This window comes from Antedon bifida, chromosome 2 (assembly GCF_963402885.1).
Source record: "Antedon bifida chromosome 2, ecAntBifi1.1, whole genome shotgun sequence".
Taxonomy (NCBI): domain Eukaryota; kingdom Metazoa; phylum Echinodermata; class Crinoidea; order Comatulida; family Antedonidae; genus Antedon; species Antedon bifida.
The window spans coordinates 1581718-1602821 of record NC_136227.1 but is presented as its reverse complement, the minus strand read 5'-3'; the positions used below and the strand labels follow the sequence as shown (position 1 = coordinate 1602821).

General features: G+C 33.7%; 2 protein-coding genes across 2 annotated transcripts; one reads left to right on the top strand and one right to left on the bottom strand.

Annotated features, from left to right (window-relative positions):
* Positions 1-5504: 5504 nt before the first annotated feature.
* On the top strand, positions 5505-9404 carry LOC144858363 (UNC5C-like protein). The gene has a single exon (XM_078714658.1). It carries the CDS (start codon positions 5611-5613, stop codon positions 7387-7389), a length of 1779 nt encoding a protein of 592 aa, XP_078570784.1. The 5' UTR covers positions 5505-5610; the 3' UTR covers positions 7390-9404.
* A 757-nt stretch (positions 9405-10161) lies between these two features.
* Positions 10162-20506, bottom strand: LOC144835308 (A-kinase anchor protein 1, mitochondrial-like). Its single transcript, XM_078690390.1, has 9 exons — positions 20414-20506; positions 19166-19850; positions 18409-18580; positions 17762-17858; positions 17093-17211; positions 16566-16746; positions 15979-16194; positions 15362-15501; positions 10162-13173 (listed from the first exon to the last, which is right to left on the bottom strand). The coding sequence occupies exons 2-9, from the start codon at positions 19759-19761 to the stop codon at positions 13102-13104; spliced, it is 1593 nt and encodes a 530-aa protein (XP_078546516.1). The 5' UTR covers positions 19762-19850; positions 20414-20506; the 3' UTR covers positions 10162-13101.
* Positions 20507-21104: the final 598 nt, after the last annotated feature.

Here is a 21104-nt window from a genome sequence, read left to right as displayed (position 1 = left end):
ATTAACACTGATATCTGTAATGACAATCCTTTATATTTGTTAATATACTTCTTTATTGTATCATACTAATTCATATAATTTATAATCTTAAACATATTCACCCAGTTCATCAGAAAACATAATACATCTTTTATAATATTTAACCTTGTTCGCAAATTCAAACAAACCAGAAATTATAGGAGCCAAGATTTAGTACATGTTATAGCAACAATCAAGCTGAAAAGAAAATTAATTTACAAATCATCTTAAGTAAATTGTTATATTAATTAGAATACATGTTTACTTTGTTAATTAAGTGATATCACTTAAGTAGGTTCTTAACAATCACTTGGTGTCAGTCACTGTGAATATTACAATTTAGTCTGTCATTATTTGATTTGATCTTGAGATACTTTATTGTTGAAATTAAATTTATTATCTGATTAGTTTTGTTTTCTCTTTTTTAACTCAATAAACGTAAGCTGCTGTAAACCAATCAAGTAATAATATCATACGAAATAAAGAAAGGGTATAATAAGTCAATAAAGGGTATTAATGATTACAGTAATTCAGGCAGAATTTCACCGTATTACACAGCACAGTATTGTCACAGTCAGTATTACACCCGTACAGTATTATCACATACAGTATTACACAGTACAGTATTGTCACGGTCAGTATTACACCCGTACAGTATTATCACATACAGTATTACACAGTATAGTATTGTCACAGTCAGTATTACACCTGTACAGTATTATCACATACAGTATTACATAGCACAGTATTGTCACAGTCAGTATTACACCCGTACAGTATTATCACATACAGTATTCCACAGTACAGTACTTTCACAGTCAGTATTACACCCGTACAGTATTATCATATACAGTATTACACAGTACAGTATTGTCACAGTCAGTATTACACCCATACAGTATTATCACATACAGTATTACACAGTACAGTATTGTCACAGTCATGAGTATTATACAGTGCAGTATTATCAAAGACAGTATTAGACAGTACAGTATTATCACAGACAATATTACTGTACATATTGTACAGTGTTATCACAGACAGTATTACAAGTACAGTATTATCACATACAGTATTACACAGTGCAGTATTATCACAGACAGTATTACACTGTACAATATTATCACACACAGTATTACACAGTACAGTATTATTAATGACAGTATTACACAGTACAGTATTATGACAGACAGTATTACACAGTATTATATTACAGTATATAATATCACACACAGTATTATCACCTGTAGTATTATCACAGGACAGTATTGCACAGTAAATAGACACAATGAATGTATATAATTTTGATAAACAGTATGTTTCTTTTGTTAAAATGATACTTCTGAATAAATAATAAATTATAATAGCATTATCAACTATTATATTATTATCATTGCTATAGTATTAATAAAGGGAAGTTGAAGGAGAGAGATAAAGTAAGCTGTTTGCATTCAAACACCCATCCCATGTTATTTGTATAGTGCTAAATCTTTCAAAGAAAAACACACAAAGAACTGACCCGGAACTATCGCTTTATCTGTATCAATATCTGTCATTTGTTACACGTTTCAGTCTGAACTGTTCTCACTTTATCATAATATACAGCGTAATTTGTTTCCATGACTACAAAAGGATACCACGATTGATAATGAAATACATTTTTTCAAGTTAATTAATAAACTTCATTGATTTTTTTCACAAAAAAAATAAAAATATATAAATAAAAATGAAAATATTTTTTTACAATTTTATTAATTTATACTCTTTCCATACTTATGCTTGGTGGTTGCAGCAGGTTGGTAATTCAATAATTAACAAAGTAAATTCATTTTTCTGATCTGCAAGGCTTAACAAAGCCTGTAATCTGATTGGATAACAATATGTAAATAAATGTACCAAAATATAAACAAAGATATCGCAAACCCACCCAACTTTACTGTGCTATGTTCCACTTGTTATAGAAACTGAAAATTGCTTAGGGTCCTATACAGCCTGCAGACATTATACTTAGAAAGAAAAGAACATGGCAATTTAAAAGAAATTAAATACTATCAAATATTCTAGGGTGTTCATTTCTTTGAACACACCATTCTTAAAGCTTGGTTCCCACTATGATGCAATGCAAGCGAATTGACCAATTAAAAGCGGTGGATTATCAAACTGTCGCTTGTGATTGGTCAATACACTTACGCTGCGGCTTAGTGGGAACCAACTTTTTATAAAGCACATCCTAAAAGATTTGCCCATGTGCACCATGTGAGAGTCACGAGAGAACAGAGTGTCCGCCCATTTCAAAGCACTTATGAAATGTGACGATGAAATACTAGATGCATTTGCTGTATATGGACTGACCTCTGAAATACCAAATTGGATTTTCAGGCAAATGGAAAGATATGTTTGCATATTATACAGTACTTCTAAGATCAAGGCAGATTATGTCACAGACTTGAGATGGATGTTATTTGCACAGAAAGGCAAGGAAGGACAATTACAATTACCTCCAACCATGGGAACTCTTAGACCACACATGGAAAGAGCATACTACATGTCTATTGTATGGAATTCATCATGCAAGCCAACTCCATCTATTCCACCAGCAACTGGCTACTCCTGGCAACTAGAAGATGGTCACTTGAAGCCGGTATTTTGCAACAATCCACCAGCACCAGAAGCTCTTCTAGAAATTCGTCGATGTACCTGCAATGGTTCATGCTCAACAAATCGCTGTAGTTGTAGGAAAAACAACTTGCTCTGTTCTGTACTGATGCATGTGAGTGTGGTGATGGATGTGAGAATACAAAGGACTCGAATGTAGAGCTGGTAGACGATATCAATGAACTTTATTGACTGGAGAGGGTAATCTGACTATCATCAATATTTATGGTATGTATTTATTTATTATAACAGTTCCATTGGTGATTTGAAATATTGATTTTGGAACAAGGGATATCATCCACAAAACCACAAGTACCGGTACAAGTTATAAACAATACTAGACAAGTCTATAGTCTCTCAGTTGTGGGTATTACATGCATTTGGGCAAGAGGTCAGATATGGCATTTCTGTTTGCTTTAAAACAAAACATTTAATTACAGTAAATATAAAAAGGCATACTGCGAACAATTTGAAACAAATTTCAAGTCTGTGTGACCATTAGTTACCGAGATATGATGATAGAAGGTCAAAGGTCAAATGGTCAGAAATAGTATTTCCGGTCATTTTAGGGCAAAATGTTCCATTATAGTGAATAGAATTATGTACCTTACGAACATTTTAAGACTAAAACCAAGTCTCTACGATTAGTGGTTGCCGAGATATAAGTACTTGATAGCATAGGCAGCCATTTTGAAAAAGCGCCCCCAACGAATGAAAAACGCGTTTAGAATTTGGACAACAAGTTGGAAGTTGTTTCTTGTGATGTCCTTGATCACTTAAAAGTGAAAAATCAAACTTGGCTAAATATATGAAGTAAAGTTAATATACCGTAGTGACAAAATGCTGCCTGATTATTTGCCTAATTCAATTATAGGCCTACAGTAATTGTTTCTGCTAATTTATTTTCATTAAATAACAATTGGACGTGCAGTTTATTTATTACTAGGGTAGGCAATACAGTGAGAGGGGAACAATAGGGTCAAGTAGGGAAAATTACAGATTTGTTTACACACATACATAAGTATTGATAAAACTGATAAATTACAATGTGTAATTGAAGTAACCAATAGCATGCGAATCCACCGGAACTTATCAAACCATGACGTCAACAATCCAAAACTGCAAAATGTTTGTTGAAGTAAGTGTTGATATCATATGCAATGTTTGCAGGAAAACCAAAGCATTCTTGAATGGAGAAAACAACAGTTTTGATAAATCAGCAAAGGATATACTTCTACTAGTGTTTAATTTTGTTCATAGTAAGTAAAAACCACTGTTTTTTTATTATTCTAGGTTGTAGTAGGCCGAACAATTTAATTTCACAATATTTGTGTAGGCCTAGTATTTTGTTAAAGTATTATTATATATATATAGTTTTGAATCTCGGATAGGGCGGCTTTATCTCATTCTCATAGATTTCCTCCTCGTTTCAAATTAATTAATTAATATTCAGTATATCACCGGATGGTTTTTATAATTTGTTCTGTGCCTGCAAATGTTTATAATATACTTCATGACATAATATATGAAATCATTTTATTTATTTATTCAGCCTGTCACATACAGTACTGCCAAAAGTGAAGGTTTATTTTTTCTCTGTTTCTTTAGATTCGATGCAAAGATTCCTTTTTGCTTTATTGATGCTTTTTATTGTTATTTAACTTAGATGTCATGCTTGATTGCATTTTATGATTTTGAAAGCTGTGTTTCTGCAGGTGAATATTTCCCACTTTGTGGAAAGAAAGACATACAATAATATTAAGTTTGGCAGCATCACCCCTTCCCCACCCCTTCTTGTTTAAATTTCTGGATCTACCATAGCTTCCTGAAATTCCCAAGTTAACAAAAAATCACTATTAGAGAAATGTTGTGATTTAAAAGGGCGTTGTCGCCACTTCCCATTTGAATGGAACCACACTAACTAATGCATAAATTTGTATTAATTTCAATCATTTTTTTTTTATGAACTGTATTGTCTTGACTATATTATACCTGTATTTTTTTCTTTTTTCCACAATTTCAGGATTTTTAGTTATGAAGTAATGATTTATTTAAAAACATAGATAGGCATAGTAAGTACAGTAGGTTATTTTCAAATCTACTGGTATGGAAAAAATATGAAATTTTCCATTAATACGCCAAAATGAGCTACGTCTCACCATTCCCAGGTTACCTGTGTGAATTTTAGGGGAAGACCATTTTCTAACCAATTGTAAACAATTACCTTTTTCAGAACCACCTTCTATTGTCTGGCCGATTGACGTCACTCTGCACACAACAATGCCTTCAGGCCAACATAACAGAACAAACACAAGTTAAACTCTCTGCTGGTAAGGGTAATACCACACTGTTGTGAAAAGCATACTGCTGGCCAGTAATGCAGCACTCTGTTGTAGCATTAGAAAAACTTTTAAAACTTTTAGAACATAAGAAGTGAGGCTGGTCCTCAACATGAATACTACAGTATTATAAATCAAAGAATCGCTTGCATCAAGTGGATAGATATTAGTGCTAGTTTGTAAATCAAGATTGAACTGAGAACAGAGTGAGAGCTAACTCAACCTCAACGTTAGCCAATCACAACTTGCATCAGGTAGAAGGATATTGTGTCAACTAGCCTAGTTTGTAAATCATTAAACTTTTGCAGGAGTGATAGCTAACTCAAGAAGTATACGACGCTAGCCAACCACCACTTGCATCAAGTGGAAAGATATTAGTGTAAACTAGGCTAGTTTGTAAATCAACATTGAACTATTGCAGATTGATAGCTTCAAGAAGTATACGACACTAGACACCCACCACTTGCATCAATATTCTTCATGATGTGATCAAATCATGATGTGCATATGATAATACCTGAAAAAAAAAACAGGAATAGACAAAGGATTTTATTAACTGTGCTAAATTCACTGCTGGTTTACACCAAGCTTTAACATTATGAATGGGTCACAGGATTCAGAAGATTCCTCTTGTATGGAAGAACAGATAAAAATGGTTGTTCTGGTTGCTATTGTGATTATGGTCGCCATCATACTCTTCCTGATCATACTCTTAATAGTAAGAATCTTATGCCACAGAAGGTTGTCCATACGATGCGTTAGAATCAGACAGACGGAGGACGTAGAAGAGGTCAATACTTTCAGGTCAGGTGTTAATACGATCAGCAGCGGACATTTTAATCAACGTCATATTCTGACATCCACAATGGTTCCTTACGGTAGTCCAGTTGTGGATAATCCTGCGTATATAGAGGACGCTGCAGAATGTGGTCACATGGTCGATGACAATGTTTCGCTCTCACTGCCATTAACTCGCTCTGATTTTGAACTTCACGAGTTTGATGACGACATGGTCATCAGTAAGACAATTACGATAGATTCTAAGTTAGTTGTGTACATCTGTCGTATGATTGGCTCTCAAGGAGGCGTATTGGAGCTTGCCAATATGGGAATATCCCTCTTTATACCTCCAGGTGCCATTCCAAATGGAAGAAAAGAAAAGATTTTTTTGATACTCGATTGGGATTTGTCAGATTTTCCAGAAATGACGGACTTACAGACGATCATCAGTCCAGTTGTTCATTGCGGTCCTCACGGCCTCATACTCAACAAACCAGCGGTGTTGAAGTATAAACACTGTGCATACGACAGAAACGATATCGAGGTATTTTCGAGCGAGACAAACTTAATGCATAACAAGGAGTGGATGAAAGTGCCTGAGCGAGACGACGATAAACAGTATGTTTTGACTCCAACTGAATGTCAGATACAAATAACGCACTTCACACTTTACACTAGCATAGCGCAGGGTATTAACACTAGAAAATGGTTACAGATTGTCGCATTTGCCGGACCTCTTAGAATCGGATGTCACTTCCAAGTACGGTTGTATTTCCTTAACAATACGCCGTGCGCCCTCCAGTTTGCCAAGCAAAATGAAGAGAAGCAAAACTTTCATCAAATTTGTCCTGAGAAAGTATTTTTGTTCAATGGAAATGAGGAAGACATGCTGGTTCACTTGAACCACAAGAGTGAGGGGTGGTCATGCAGCAATGAACTTACTGAACGTGTTCCTTATCTCAGCATTTGGCATGGGAAATGCCCTCATTTATCATTCATCTTTAAGCATGAAAATGTAAACGTCCCAGATATAAGTCTTTGCTTGAAAACGTATCAGAAAGGATGCGAAGATGACTTTATAAACTTTAAAATTTTGCTTTCGCTTCCGCGAAACGCTAGTAGCGATACCTCACTAGCGCCGAAACCATTGACAAGGTTGGCTGAAAATGAACGCAGAGACAGCGACGGTTACCACTCTCAAGGAAACAGCCCCAAGATTCCAAGACCGACTCCTGAATCGACAACAAAAATTTACATTAGCTACAGTTCCATGGACAATATCAACATGTGTACAAGTCCATGCACATTTGAAGTGATACCTTACCAGTTGCAGATTGACCTCGTTAAACTGCTTGACCCGCCGTGCCTGTTGGGTAAGGATTGGCGTATCATTGCAAGCGCAATGGATATGGATGCAACCATCCCGCTATTGATGAATCAAAAAAGTCCGACAACGATTCTGTTGCAGACTTTGATGCAACAGGATCGTACGATGGATTGGTTGGCAGAAGTTTTGTTGAAGAATGACCGTTTAGATGCTGCCAATGTCATCATGAAGGTGTGTAAAGAACAACAAGAAATAGATGATGACAAATAGGCGGCGGGAATTCATCGGGTTGTTCGGGTAAACCCCCTTTCACCTTTTCAAAATATAGGGAGTGTTAAAAAATATGCCACAGCTAGAACTTGACTATTTTTTGGCCAGTCCTTCCTAGCAAGCAAGCATGCAAATTTCTTCTACTTTAGGCCAAAAACAATTTTTATATAAAATTTGCTTACATACGCATTTTACCCCCTTTTGCTCTTCAATAAAATCATGTTAATCAAATTGACAAATCCTAATTACTATACGGATATGTAATGTAACATCCGAAATAAAGAGAAATTTAATTAATTCAGCAGCTGTATTTTAATGATAATTAATTGAGCAAATATTTACATACTTGGTAATGGTTCCGGATGCCAGTCAGTTTTTAAAATTAAATAATGCGATTTTGATAATTTTTGTGTGAGAAATACATCACACTTTGTTAAAAGTATTTATTCAGTGGCATAACACAGGGGGGAAAAGTCCCCTGGTTTAGCACTTCCTAAGGAGTCCTTTAATGCCTGGTAGTTGCATTGGGCGTCTCATGCTCTGGGAACCATTAAGCTCTGAGGCTCCTGGGTTTAGCCAGTGAGAGCTCATAGCCGTTATGCAACTGTTTTATTGTTTTTCTTTTTTTCATGAGTAGTTGCTTTGTATAAAAGATTAATAGTACACAGTACAGTGTAAATCATAATATTTATGTTTGCCGCATGACATCATTTACAATAGTGTCAAGAATTCTGACCTATTTTATGCAAGTTTATTGTATCTATTGTATATTTATTAAACATGGTTGCGATTCATTTTGCAGTTGTAAACTACAATCCATGTTTTTAGTTATGAACATTTTAGCATTTTTTGTTTGCATTTTCAATACGTATACAGTATTGGGCAAACAGGGCAATTTCTGTTGCTTAAAACTAATCAACGCATGCACATATCATGTACTGTATGTTAGAAAAGACAGCAACTAATCAACGCATGCACATATCATGTACTGTATGTTAGAAAAGACAGCAACAAATTTAGAATTTGACCTACACCACTGCCCTTTTATACATTATTACTAGAATTACCTGCTGTACATAAGGAATATGATAAACCAGAAATATTGTTATTATTATAACAGTTGAATATAGTAGAACCTCTATTAGGGATATATTTGGTACCAACAATGCGTCCCTTTAATAATTTATTTGTACCAAATTAGACATGCAAGAATTTCATGCAGGCTATTAAATGTACAGTACCTGGATAAAAACAAAGAAGTTTAAAGTATAACTAAACGGAACAAGCGAAAGTAATTACCGTGTATAAGTTAAATTAACATGGGTGACGTGTTTATTGAAAGATGGTTTCTCTGATTTAATATAAAGAGTTAAATTTAAAATATTTTATAAATAGATGTAAATTAAAATAAAACACTCAGGAGCTGCACACTACCTACATACCTAAATCAATGTACTCAGAATTAAATTAATGTATTACATATTAAAATTTAATATATAAATGATTGCAAGCATGACACTGCTGGCGGGTCTGCTTACAAAGAATGTATATAAATCAACTAATCAAGTATGCATATTCCAGTTTTAATGTCAATAAAGATAGTTTAAATTTTTATATTTTTAAATTATCCGATCTTTGATTATAGTACCCTATATATATTATGCATATTTTCAATGTTCATGTCAATTTGTATTTATCATTATTCGATCTAAGTTGGTTAACAGTCTTGTTCAGTAATTAATACCATCCCATTGCGCAAGTTCCCTTTTGGAATAACGCAATAAGCTTTTTTTTAATATTTTAAATTTTACCAAGGAAACAATGATTATTGTTGAAAGAACCGGAAATTCTTTGTAAACAATACAATGGGTAGAAAACAAAGGTTTTTTCCCTACGAAAGCAACATATAGTATAGTATCAAGGATATTATATTAATTCAGCATTATGTACCACCAACTTTAGATGGCATGTATGGTATTGTTATCTATTTCTTATTACAACTTTTACATATTTAACAATGTGGATTATGGAATCTATGATTATTACCTAATAAGGAATTGCAACATACTCTAAATTAAAGAAAGTTACTAATTAAACACGTTTTGTTTTTTTTCTTCATTTTTTGTCTAAAAATGTTTGTGATAACAGTAACACAACCCATTATGATCAGGTTCGAATTTTGTTATGAAATGTCATTATAGGCATTTGCATACCAAACAGTTATTGTAGTCGAGCTTTAGCTCGGTAGTATAGATAACATGCTTGCCTTCCAATCCCAATGTCCAAGGTTCAATCTTGACCTAGCGTCAGGGTTAGAACACTCCCCAAGCCTTAAATGCCACTTTATATTATAAGCATGATATGATATATTATCAAATAGTTTATCCATCCTATAATTGGTGAGTTACTCGCGGTTGGATATGATACGTATGAAGAAAAAATTGATAATGCGACTTCCCTATTTCCAACCTGGGGCTCTTTCTTCACTATCAAACTTCATGTGACAAAAAAATGTGATGTGCCCATATATGGATACTACCATATTTAGGCATATCACTTAGCATATTTGGGCCCATCACACTTTTTTTGTCAAACAAGTTTGATTGTGTAGACAGAGCTTAATACAACATTGCAATAAATGGCCTGGTGTAGCAATAACTTTTAAATTTGATTTATAAAATGTTGAAATAGAATGATACAGTGATAATGCTGCTGTTGTACATTGTCTAACAAGAACTTCATGTAAACATTGCTGTACAAACACACACATTTGAAACAATTAAAAAACATACACATTTTAAATTATACAATGTCATGTTTATTCTTCTCTTTAAAAAGATGGCTTGCATACTACTAACAAGGTACAAGCCACTACTAAGTACGAATCGTTTCTTCTCTTAAAACTTACAATTTACCTCTGTAATAAGGACATTTGTTTATGCGATTGGCATTTACTATCTACCATAGACCATTACCACAACCTGTGTCGATATGTCTTTTGAGGTATTCAAATATACAAGAAAAATTAATGTTTTTATACTACAGCGAATAGAGCATCTCTAATGTTAAACAAATTACAAACAAAAAAAGTATACATTTCAGCTGAATTATCTATATCTATCTTTAATATCACTCTTAATTTTTAAAAAAATTACCAGCAGAATAAATAGAAATAATTAAAATCGAATTGTTCTATTTAAAAAACAAGTAATGATTTTTATCTTATTTTCTAGATATGTTATAATATGGAAAAACTGTCGTATACGATATACTGACTATATTACAGTATCTGACCCAAAATATGCTAAAAAAAATTCCCCTTTTTTACTACTTGGCACAACTAAATGTAGCAGATCTACATACAAAACAATTCCAAAAATGTTGAATGCGAAGGCTTTTTTCTACACATTCAGAAATCTATATAAAGTGCTATAATATACTATACAAACAAGAAATCAAAATATATAAAGATATGGGAGGATATTTGATTAGAAAATACTAAATATAATTTATTCTTGATACACATTACAATTGATATTGCAGTTAACAACTGATGATTAATTTATGCAAAGTCTTTTTAAGGTTAAAGGTTAAATAACATTCCTGATTAGGACAAGTTATTTTGTTTACTATACAACCTGTGTACATGGTAATGATTGTCTATTTAAATAATATTATAGTTTAAACAGGACAAATAATTAAAAGATATAGAATACAAAGTCTGCACTGACAAAGTTCAGTGACCCTTTTTTGAATGTTGGAGAAAGGCCATTCGAGACAGGAAAAAAAAATCTAAAAAATGTTTTTTGACAATATGAACATTTTAATGGGTTTGCCATCAAAAAGTGAGAGGGACCATAAGACGTAATATACTACAGTATATGAATATTTGACAAAAATTTCCCAGAATCTGCGCCAGTGGGACTAACAGGCAACAAGATATAATATCTCTATGGTCCAGGATAACAGATTTAGTGTATAGTCATTAGTATTAAGGTCTACACCACTCATGTTTTAAAACGCATTTTAACAAATTTACTTATTTTATGGAGATGGGGGAAATCTTGTATTGGGATTTGAAATTTGGGATTTTCCAGGGGTATATTTATATATATATGTGGTTTAAAAAAAATGCTGCATTTAATGAGGCATGAGATAAATAAGACAAGAATTTAAAAACGAGTGCAGTCATGTAAGAAATTTAAAAGCCGAGGAAGGTGATTTATTCGGATGATTAACCATCCGGATTTAACAAGTTTGTCAAAAAGATTTAGTGAATGTGAATTAAAAACTGGGTTAGTGTTGATGGACATACCATACATTGCATAATACATAGGATAGACAATAAAAGAAATAGAATTTAGAAAGAAAAACACTAAACTAGTCATTAACTGACGCCACAAATATGTACTTTTTGAAGGCCAGTACAGTACAGTAGGATTTAATATTATGATGTATTTGTTTTTGGAAGGAGGAAAGGGGGAGGAGAGATACAGTAATTCAAAAATATTCAAGATTCAGATTAGGGGACGATGCTTACATGATGCTAGATCCGCATGGCTGCTAATTAAATATTAAATTTCAAAATATATATACACAATTAAACAAATTCAGATTGATAATCCGCCCTCTTTTAATTAAAGGTATTTCAAACGATAAAAACATCTTTATATATATTTTCTTCCAATATAAAGTTGAAAAATTTGAATATATAGTTAAATATTGCGGGCCGTAATTTAACTAAGCAAATTATATTATAGAATATCTCCTCAACCTTTTCGGTTTTAAGCAACTAACCAAATATTGTATAAAGTGTAAAGCATAGTAGAAAAGCGTATATATTTTCAAAAGTTCAAGTATCTAGAGAGTTTGATATGCTTTTATGTTTGACATGATAGTTACTTTATGAAAATCGTCACTACCTGGTAATGGTTACTTGATAAATATTAATTTAAAACCAATTATAAACATTTGAGAAAACAATGTTTGAGGACATACCATAATACTGATTATTTTTTTCTCTACTTTTTCATATTAAAAAATAATTTCACTTTTACATAATCAAATATTTTGGGGAAGGGTACGTTTGTACTCCTTTAAACAACACTACAATTTTTGCTATATTTTTAGCTGCGGACACAAAATGCTTTCAAGTCTTGGCGATACGCGAAGACTTGAAACGGATTAATACAACTTCTGTAAACTCAAAAGCATGTAAACTTTCAGCATAGCATTCTTCATAGTTGTAAATGATAACTTGATCAACTTTTGTGACAGCCAGTTCACAAAGTCAAACACTTTAAAATCAACATAATAGTTTCTTTGCCTTAAAAGAACATTAGGTTCCTAATGTTTATAGCCAGGTCCATACACAAGGTTCTCATGTATTGGAGGATACAAACACTATTTGGTTATTAGAGTACTGAAGAGACATTATTTAAAGATTTCGACAAGCTCAATTTAAAACCAAATTTGCATGGGTGTTTACAGATATTATTAGCACAAGAAAATAAATTTCTAATAGATTTGGCTTCTCTTAAAATCTTCAATGCAAGATTAGTTTAGATCCCAACCGTCAAATAACAACCCCTCATGTAGCAAGGATCAAGGCAAGATTATAAAGATTTAAAGATAATCCCTGTAAGGTGATTATTAAGTTTTAAAGATAATCCCTGAAAGGTGATTATTTGGTTTTCATAAATACCGGTAAAATTAGCTAGTTGGCGCCATCTCGTACCATGATACTAAACCACGCTCAACAAGCACCTGATTGATCATTTTCCTCTGAGGAAAAAGGAAAAAAACAAAAATTAAATTTACTTTTATTTTATAATATATATATTTTATATATTATATATTATATTTTAAAAATAGAAAATAATACAAATTATATTGTTTATAAAATCACTATTGTTTAAAATTAAAGTTGCCAATTCTTGTATTCTAAATTACCCGCAAGGTTTATCACAAATAGCGTGCGCGATGCATGGCAAGGATTTGGGAGTCGTACATGATTTGTTGTTTGTACGTACTTGTTACATTTGCTCAGAAACCAATCCCACTATGCATTGTATAATGATGTTTCTCTCGAAATCAAGCTATTTGCGATAAACCCAGTGAGCTGTAAGCCGAAGGCTAGAGGGCGTACTCCAGACTGAAAAGTGATTCCAACAGGAGGGGGAACCAACAAGATGGCGGCCGTAAATGTGATCAAAAACATTATTTAATATAAAAAATAATAGTCTAATATTATACAGATATTGCCTGCTTAGAGGTGAAATATAAGATTTGACATCCCCGAGGGAATGATATTATGTTCGAGGGAATATATATATCCCGAAGCGGCAGCTGAGGGATATATAATTCCCCGAGAACATAATATCATCCCGAGGGGATGTTAAATCTTATATTTTACCGATATAAAAGGCGATATCTGTTATATTATATAGCCAAGAACAAGTCTGCTGGGTTGGGTGAAGCTAGGCTAGGCCTCCTATTCTATAGTATTTGTATTGTATGTAAACAAGCCTCCTGCCTAGAAAGACACCTTACCTTGCGAAGAATAATATACAGATAATTACTAATTAATGATTCCTTGGCAATAAAATATTCACTTAGGCCTAGGTCGTTTAAATTAACAGAAGAATTTCCATCAATAAGCCTATTAATAATAATATTATAATCAGGTAGGCCGAATAAACAACGCGGCGAATAAACAATTCATCGTCTTCTCTCGCGAGGAGCCGAATCTCCGGATGTTCAGCGCGTACTAGTTACTAGGTTACTACCGTGAGTATTGACCAATCACAAACGGTGTTTCATCACATTTAGGAAGGACTAATAACAAATGAGGGCGCTATGTATGCATAGTTTAAATAGTTTAGATGAATAATTTCTTCAAGCAAGCTGCGTGGCGCAACGGTGGAAGCGTTGTCTTGCGATGGAGTGACAATTCCACCCGAGTTCAAATCCAGTAGATGACTTTTGTTTATTTATCGGCAAACGCGAGTGTTGCCACACGAAAATTACACAGTCAATATCATCGAACTCGAGAATGTATATGTTTAATGACAGGGGACACGATAATTACGCGAAAATTAATCGGTCAATATCATCGTTCTCGAGGATATATACGATTTACGATCCTCGCAGCGGTAGTCATGTGACGCAGTTTCAACCAATCACGTTCACGTATTTACATAGGCTATGTAATATAATACATTAGGACCACATAAATTACACATATTCTTGCCAAAGCACAGTGAAGTTTTTATAAAATTAAATATATTGTTAATCGCAATGGAATGAATAATTTCTTGGTAATCTAGCATTTTTTGTATAACGAGGATCATACAGAATGCGAAGGCTTAGTAGTGTGTACTGCGTAGGGCATATCTGATTGGCCGATTGCAGCCGCCATCTTGTTGGTTCCTCTCCATGGAGAATCACTTTTGAACTGCGATAACATTAAAAGATTGCCATCCAGCCTTCGGCTATTACATATCACTGGATAAACCTTATTTATTAAATCTTCTACATAAGCGAATAATATAAGCTTCAATATTTCAGTGCGATTAGTGACTACTGTATGAACACAGGGTCCAATTGAAACTGATCACTGACCACCACCACCATTGAAAGATGGATAGAACCAGCTGGAGTGGAGTTGTGGCTTGGTGGTTATAATGCTTGGCTACCACTCCAAGGGTCCTGGGTTCAAGTCCCGTCACATGTCAGGATTTTTTCTAAGGACCAAATTACTCCACTCCACAAGACTTGTAATAAGACTTTGGTTATGCAGAGCATCTTGTGTATATGTTTGTCTTGTGAACCTCTGAGGGTCCCTAATGATCAGCAATAGCTGGATAGATCACCCTCATTAAATATGGTTTAAAAAAAACAAAAAAAAACCCTTAAATATCAATGACTAAAGTAGTGAACATTTACAGACAACTTGAATATTGAAACCTACCTGGTTTTGATCAGAGAAATAAAGCTCTAACATGGGTAAGCCATCTTCTGAGTAGGCTACAATTTCTGCTTCTATGTAAGAGTAGCTTTGAGCCAACTCATCCAAGAAGCGTGCAGCAGTGTCGGAGAAATTATCTTCCCCTTTAAAAAAAAAAAACCCAGAAAAACGCTTTTATTATTTAATTATTTAAAAACAAAATATTGAACATTAAGGCTTGGTCCCCACTAGGACGCAACGACATAGGACGTAGACGCAATGCAAGTGAGTTGACCAATCACATGCGGCTGTTCGAATAATCGATCGCTTGTGATTGGTTAGATTGCTTAAACAGCAACCGCACCACTCTAAACTGGATAAAAAATATCTTCGTAACAATAATATCTTAATTAGGAACTATTAAATATCATTGAAAAATTATATTTATATTATATTAATGTTGCCATCTGAAAATGTTATATTTTATTTATCATGAATTTTAACTTTATGAAAATTTTATTTTTCATATATTGTATATTTTATTTATTTATTTTCTGTAGAGGGCCTCCTCAAGTCAGCAGCTGTTTTGAGTGTATTTTATACAAATGAAAATGACATTACAAAGAATAAGTAAGAGCTACCTTCTAAGGGAGCTATATGAGCCAGGTAGCATTCCAAAGCCTGAAATGGCAAGCTCATAAAGTCGCTACGGATTTGACGAAGACATGTTTGATCAAGGCGAGCATAACCACCATAATCCACCAGCTTTACATCAATCTCGTCGGTGTCGGTGTGTATATCAACGATCTGTGCGCGACACCAACTGTCATTGATAGGGGCTGCGCAAATCATACCAACTGAAATGAAAAGTTACTTTATTTATGAACAGTTAAATTGAACATATTGACTTCCGGTTGGCGATTTTATTTTTGGATTTATCATGCAAATTTGTTTGAGTTTCCATCCAGTTTTTGTTCATTAATATTTGATAAAACGGACTTTAAAAAGAACCTGAATGGAATGGAATTGCATAACATCAACACTACAAATTTAATATCTAATGTCTATTTCAAATTAATATTTGTGCAATAACTTTGAACAAATTGTTAAATAGTTCTAAAGGTCTATGACAACTACTTCATCTTGAAATGACAAGGACTGTCTTCAAATCGGGAAAAAAGCAGAGTACTTGACCGTACAAGCATCAACATTTGGAATTAATATTTACCATCAACTGGTTCCGGAAGAGGTGGTGTGTTGTGCAGCTGGGCGTAGCACGAGGACATACAGGACTGTAAACGAGGCAAGGCTCGGAATGAAGGGTGCAGAGGTTGCTGTACAAACACATGACATGCGCTGATCACGTTTGAAATCAATACATCGTTGACAATCTCATCACACAATTGTAGCTGCAATATGGAATAGATTGTTAATCACAAGGTAGAGAGTACAACCTAAACCATGCCTAGGCAGTTAATTGGGCTCCATCCACCCTGTGACAATGATTAGTCCTAAGCTCTACCTACACTATCAAACTAGTTTGAAAAAAAAAGTGCGATATACCCAAATATGGTAGTGATATGACATCATCATTCATGTCCATATATGAGCACATCACATTTTTTTGTCACATAAAGTTTGATAGTGTAGACAGAGCTTTATGTTATCTTGGAAAGAACATTCTGTATTCTTGTGAAAAAAAATGAGTTACCTAATTCACCACTAGAAGGAGCCGACTAAATTAATAATACTTACAACCGGAACTACTGCGTCCTGTTGAGAAGGGGTAGACGACTCGACAACACGATGCACGTCAACATCAGGAAAACGGATTTGAATTTCTCGGATGGCTGCATCAACCTCACTCGGTAGCCCTACGAAGAATTTCAGTAAAGAAACACTGATCATTTACCGATAGAACTTGTTTCAATATATTGGATGTTGTGATATAAAGATAAATAAATGTATGAATTGTGTGTTGTGTTGTGCTTTAAATCATCCTTTATTAGAAAAAGGTCACAGCTTGGAGGACGAAGCATATGCAGGGTAAAACAAGACAACAAATACAAAAGACTTAAATAAGAAGAGAATTTAAAGGGGAAAACCTGTGTCTTGTAGACTGTGCTGAATTGCACACACGAGTGGTTGACACTTTCATTTCCCTTTGTGCCATACAGAGAAGTGGCACTATCTGTCCAGTATCCTTGTAGGGTACCCCTACTCTTGCCATACACTGGGTTCCTTAAAGTGTACATGATCCAGATGTGTACACTGGACCTCCACTCGAGTCCTTATCCAAGAATACTAGCTGTACTACCAGAACTATGTTTGAACCCATGCTTGTGTGGCTATATGGTTTGCTGTGCCCATGCCTTAACTACTCAACCATGTATTTGTTGGCTATATCTAACTATAATCACAAACCTTTGATAACACAGTTCTGATAGTCTCTATTATATTGTATCTTTTCTAAAACAATGTTTGCTCCAGATTTCTCTTTTAAATTCTTAATGCTTCTTCCCTAAAAGACAAAAATACAAGTAAAACAATACCATTTTCCAGAATCCATTTAATTTCTAAATAAAATATTGCATGGTCTTTTTAACAGTTTATATAATGTTTAAAGGGCATTTTGATAGTGTTGTTATTAATAACTTGTTTCCAATTTCTATTTTGGTGAGCCACTTGACAGTGATTCATTTCGCTTTTTGGTTAAACAGTCTTTTAGATTTTGAACTCTTTTCTTTTTTTGTTTTGTTGTTTTATTTGTTCTGACATCATAAGGAAAAAGAAGCATCTTTTAAACAAATTCTTGGATTACAGTTAAATTCTGCTAGTAGATGGACATTTTATCAGTTTGATTAGCAAAACCCATGTAAAGCTCTGTCTACACTATCAAACGTTATGTGACAGAGAAATGTGATGTGCGTCTATGGACATGATGTCCGTCTATGGACATGATGATGTCATATCACTACCATATTTGGTCATATCACTACCATATTTGGGCACATCACACTAGTTTGAATGTAAACAACAGAGCTTAACTCCATGAAACTTAGTATACATACCTGTTTGCCTATCATTTTGCCAACACGTTTTGTTGGGAATTCAAATTGATAAACAGTTTGTAAGCTGTCTGGATTTGTAGTAGATGAAGACGGCATGTTTGTAGAACCACGACCACTGTCAGTCGAACCCTCGCTGTTTACTTCTGAGCCTTGGTCAGATTCAACATGGTTACTAAAAGATAAACCAATCAGCAGCAAGTTAGACCCTTTTACTGAATGTAAAGCTGTCTACACTAGCAAACTAGATTGACAAAAAAAGTGTGATGTGCTCAAATATGCTAGTGATATGACATCATCCTGTCCATATATGGGCACATCACATTTTTTTGTCAAACTAGTTTGATAGTGTAGACAATGCTTAAAGCACATTATATAAAGTACCCTGCACATATTGATACCCACTAGTAAAGCCCTGTTTACACTATCAAACTTTATGTGACAAAAAAATGTGATGTGCACATATATGGACATGATGTCATATCAATACTATATTTAGGCATATCATCACCATATTTGGGCAGGCACATCACACTTTTTGGTAAAACTATTGTAGTTTAATAGTGTACACAGAGCTTTACGTCAGGTTGGCAGTACGCCTTGTATTATTACTTCAGAAGACGGAAATTTATTTACTTTTGGACGATGAAGATGATTGTTGAATGAGTTAATGTCTTAATTTATTATTTCTATTTTATTTTATTTTTATTATTATACAAAAGTACAATTTGATTAATAATTAAAAAGTTGACTTTCTCACCCCTCCTTGTCTTTTGAATGCAATTCAATAGGTGAACTCAAATCTATTTCAGATGGCATTGTATCAACTTCATTTGCCCAATTTAATGTTTCCGATGTTCCATTTATGTTGACATCTTTCTTTACCTCATCTGATAAAGTATCTTCTTGAACAGATTCATCTGGAATTACCGTTAGCTGCTGACTTGCATTTGATGAACTAATTTCTGGTTCTAAAACTTCAGGAGCTTGATTAGCTTGCTCACAAATGTTTTCATTTATTACAATTTCCTCAACAACTAACTCTCTGTTCTCATTATTTAACAACGAATCATCTTCAAATTCAAAATTGTCTAATTCTTTTGAAATTTCTGATAATAAGTCTGTGTCGTGCTTTGCACTGAGTTCGTTACTGAGAGAATCATCATTTTGAATTGGTTTTGATTTTTCTGGTTTTGAATTTTCTGTGTTTGAAATTGTCTCCTGTTCATTAATACGCTCAGATGACTTATCAATACTCTTTTTTGATCGACGCTTTTTGTAGGCATAGATGCCTATGAGGCCAGCAGTAACAAATGCACCACAGGTAATTGCCCGTGTATAACGTAATTGTGCCATCTCGCAGACAGCACAAGTTCTTATTAAAGTGTATGCGTAAAAACAACTCTTTGTTGTTTTTTTTCAGCAATCAAATCTTCAATATAATCCTAAACAAGATTGGGATAAAAATATTACATAATAATGATAATGTGTAAAGATTTAATATTAAGACAATATTGTTAATCCAATTCTAAGCAAGCTTGTGGCTGTGCCCTGTTATTTAACCACCAGTAAGTGGGTGGATCATGGATGGCTTTGTTTGAATACAAAAAGTTTTTCATTTTATTATTATTATTAAATATAAAAAAAATGACTACCACAAATACGTTGTGTCGGAATTAGGCCTAGGTTAGCCACTAGTACCCAGGGCCAGGCCTATGATATTTGTAAAAACTTGGATAGGAATAAATTAGCTAAGCCCATATAAGCTACCAACACTCATCACAATCCGCATCGCCACGGTACCTCAGCTCCGCCTACAAATCAACCGTGTGGTTGATATTCCACACACAAACAGCATGCCGGACCCAAACTCCACGGATACCATATTTTATAAAGAACAATTTCATACTAAATATAATTTCTATTGTTACAAGAATAAAACCACAATAATTACTAATATTCACTGTTTATTTCGAATACAAATTTACGATGCAATAAATGCAGTTACCTGTTTCTTATATAGAGAATTTTAATACAATATGGCTCGCTCCTTCAGACCACGACTCACACAAAAATTGCAAAACCCACGTGCAACACAATCCCGTATATTTGCCACATTTGTCCACGCACCTATTAAACTAAGCATCAGTACGTTTATGAATAAATTCTCTATTAATAAAGTATTAACATCTATAAATGTAATAAAAATCTTCACACTTTATTATAATTATATTTTGTTTTGAAAATAACAATTTTTGTTATAAAATAGTATTTGAATTTAATTTTTGTTAAACGTAAATTATTTGTAGTACGTTCCCCGATAACCTGCATCACCTCACCAACGTGTGTATTCAGCCGCAATATATTTTTTATTTAGATTGACAATTGTGTGTTAATATATATACAAGTTGCATGAATCTAGATAATACCATTAATTTTGATAAATACATGTAAATAAGATGAACAAATTCATGATTTAAGTAAAAGAACTACTTTGTTATTGATCAAGAGTTCAATGTTTATATGGGTGTCCTGCGCCATCTAACGATCAATACAAAAATGTCAAAGGTCATCTGGAAAATACACAAAATCATCAAGCTTGAAAAACGACACAACAACAGACGAGAACAAACGACATTTCATCAGTTAAATTCCGCCAAGATAAATAAACGTACGTATACTGAATGCATTAATATAGA

Bases quoted from the DNA above. Each gene is read 5' to 3' on its own strand.
- LOC144835308 (XM_078690390.1), bottom strand. From the start codon at position 19,761: ATGGCACAATTACGTTATACACGGGCAATTACCTGTGGTGCATTTGTT. The intron at 17,859-18,408 runs GTATGTATACTA...TTTGTCTTTTAG, and splicing joins GCAAAATGATAGGCAAACAG to GGAAGAAGCATTAAGAATTT. The intron at 16,195-16,565 runs GTAAATATTAAT...TTTTCATTTCAG, and splicing joins TCTTCCGGAACCAGTTGATG to TTGGTATGATTTGCGCAGCC.
- LOC144858363 (XM_078714658.1), top strand. From the start codon at position 5,611: ATGAATGGGTCACAGGATTCAGAAGATTCCTCTTGTATGGAAGAACAG.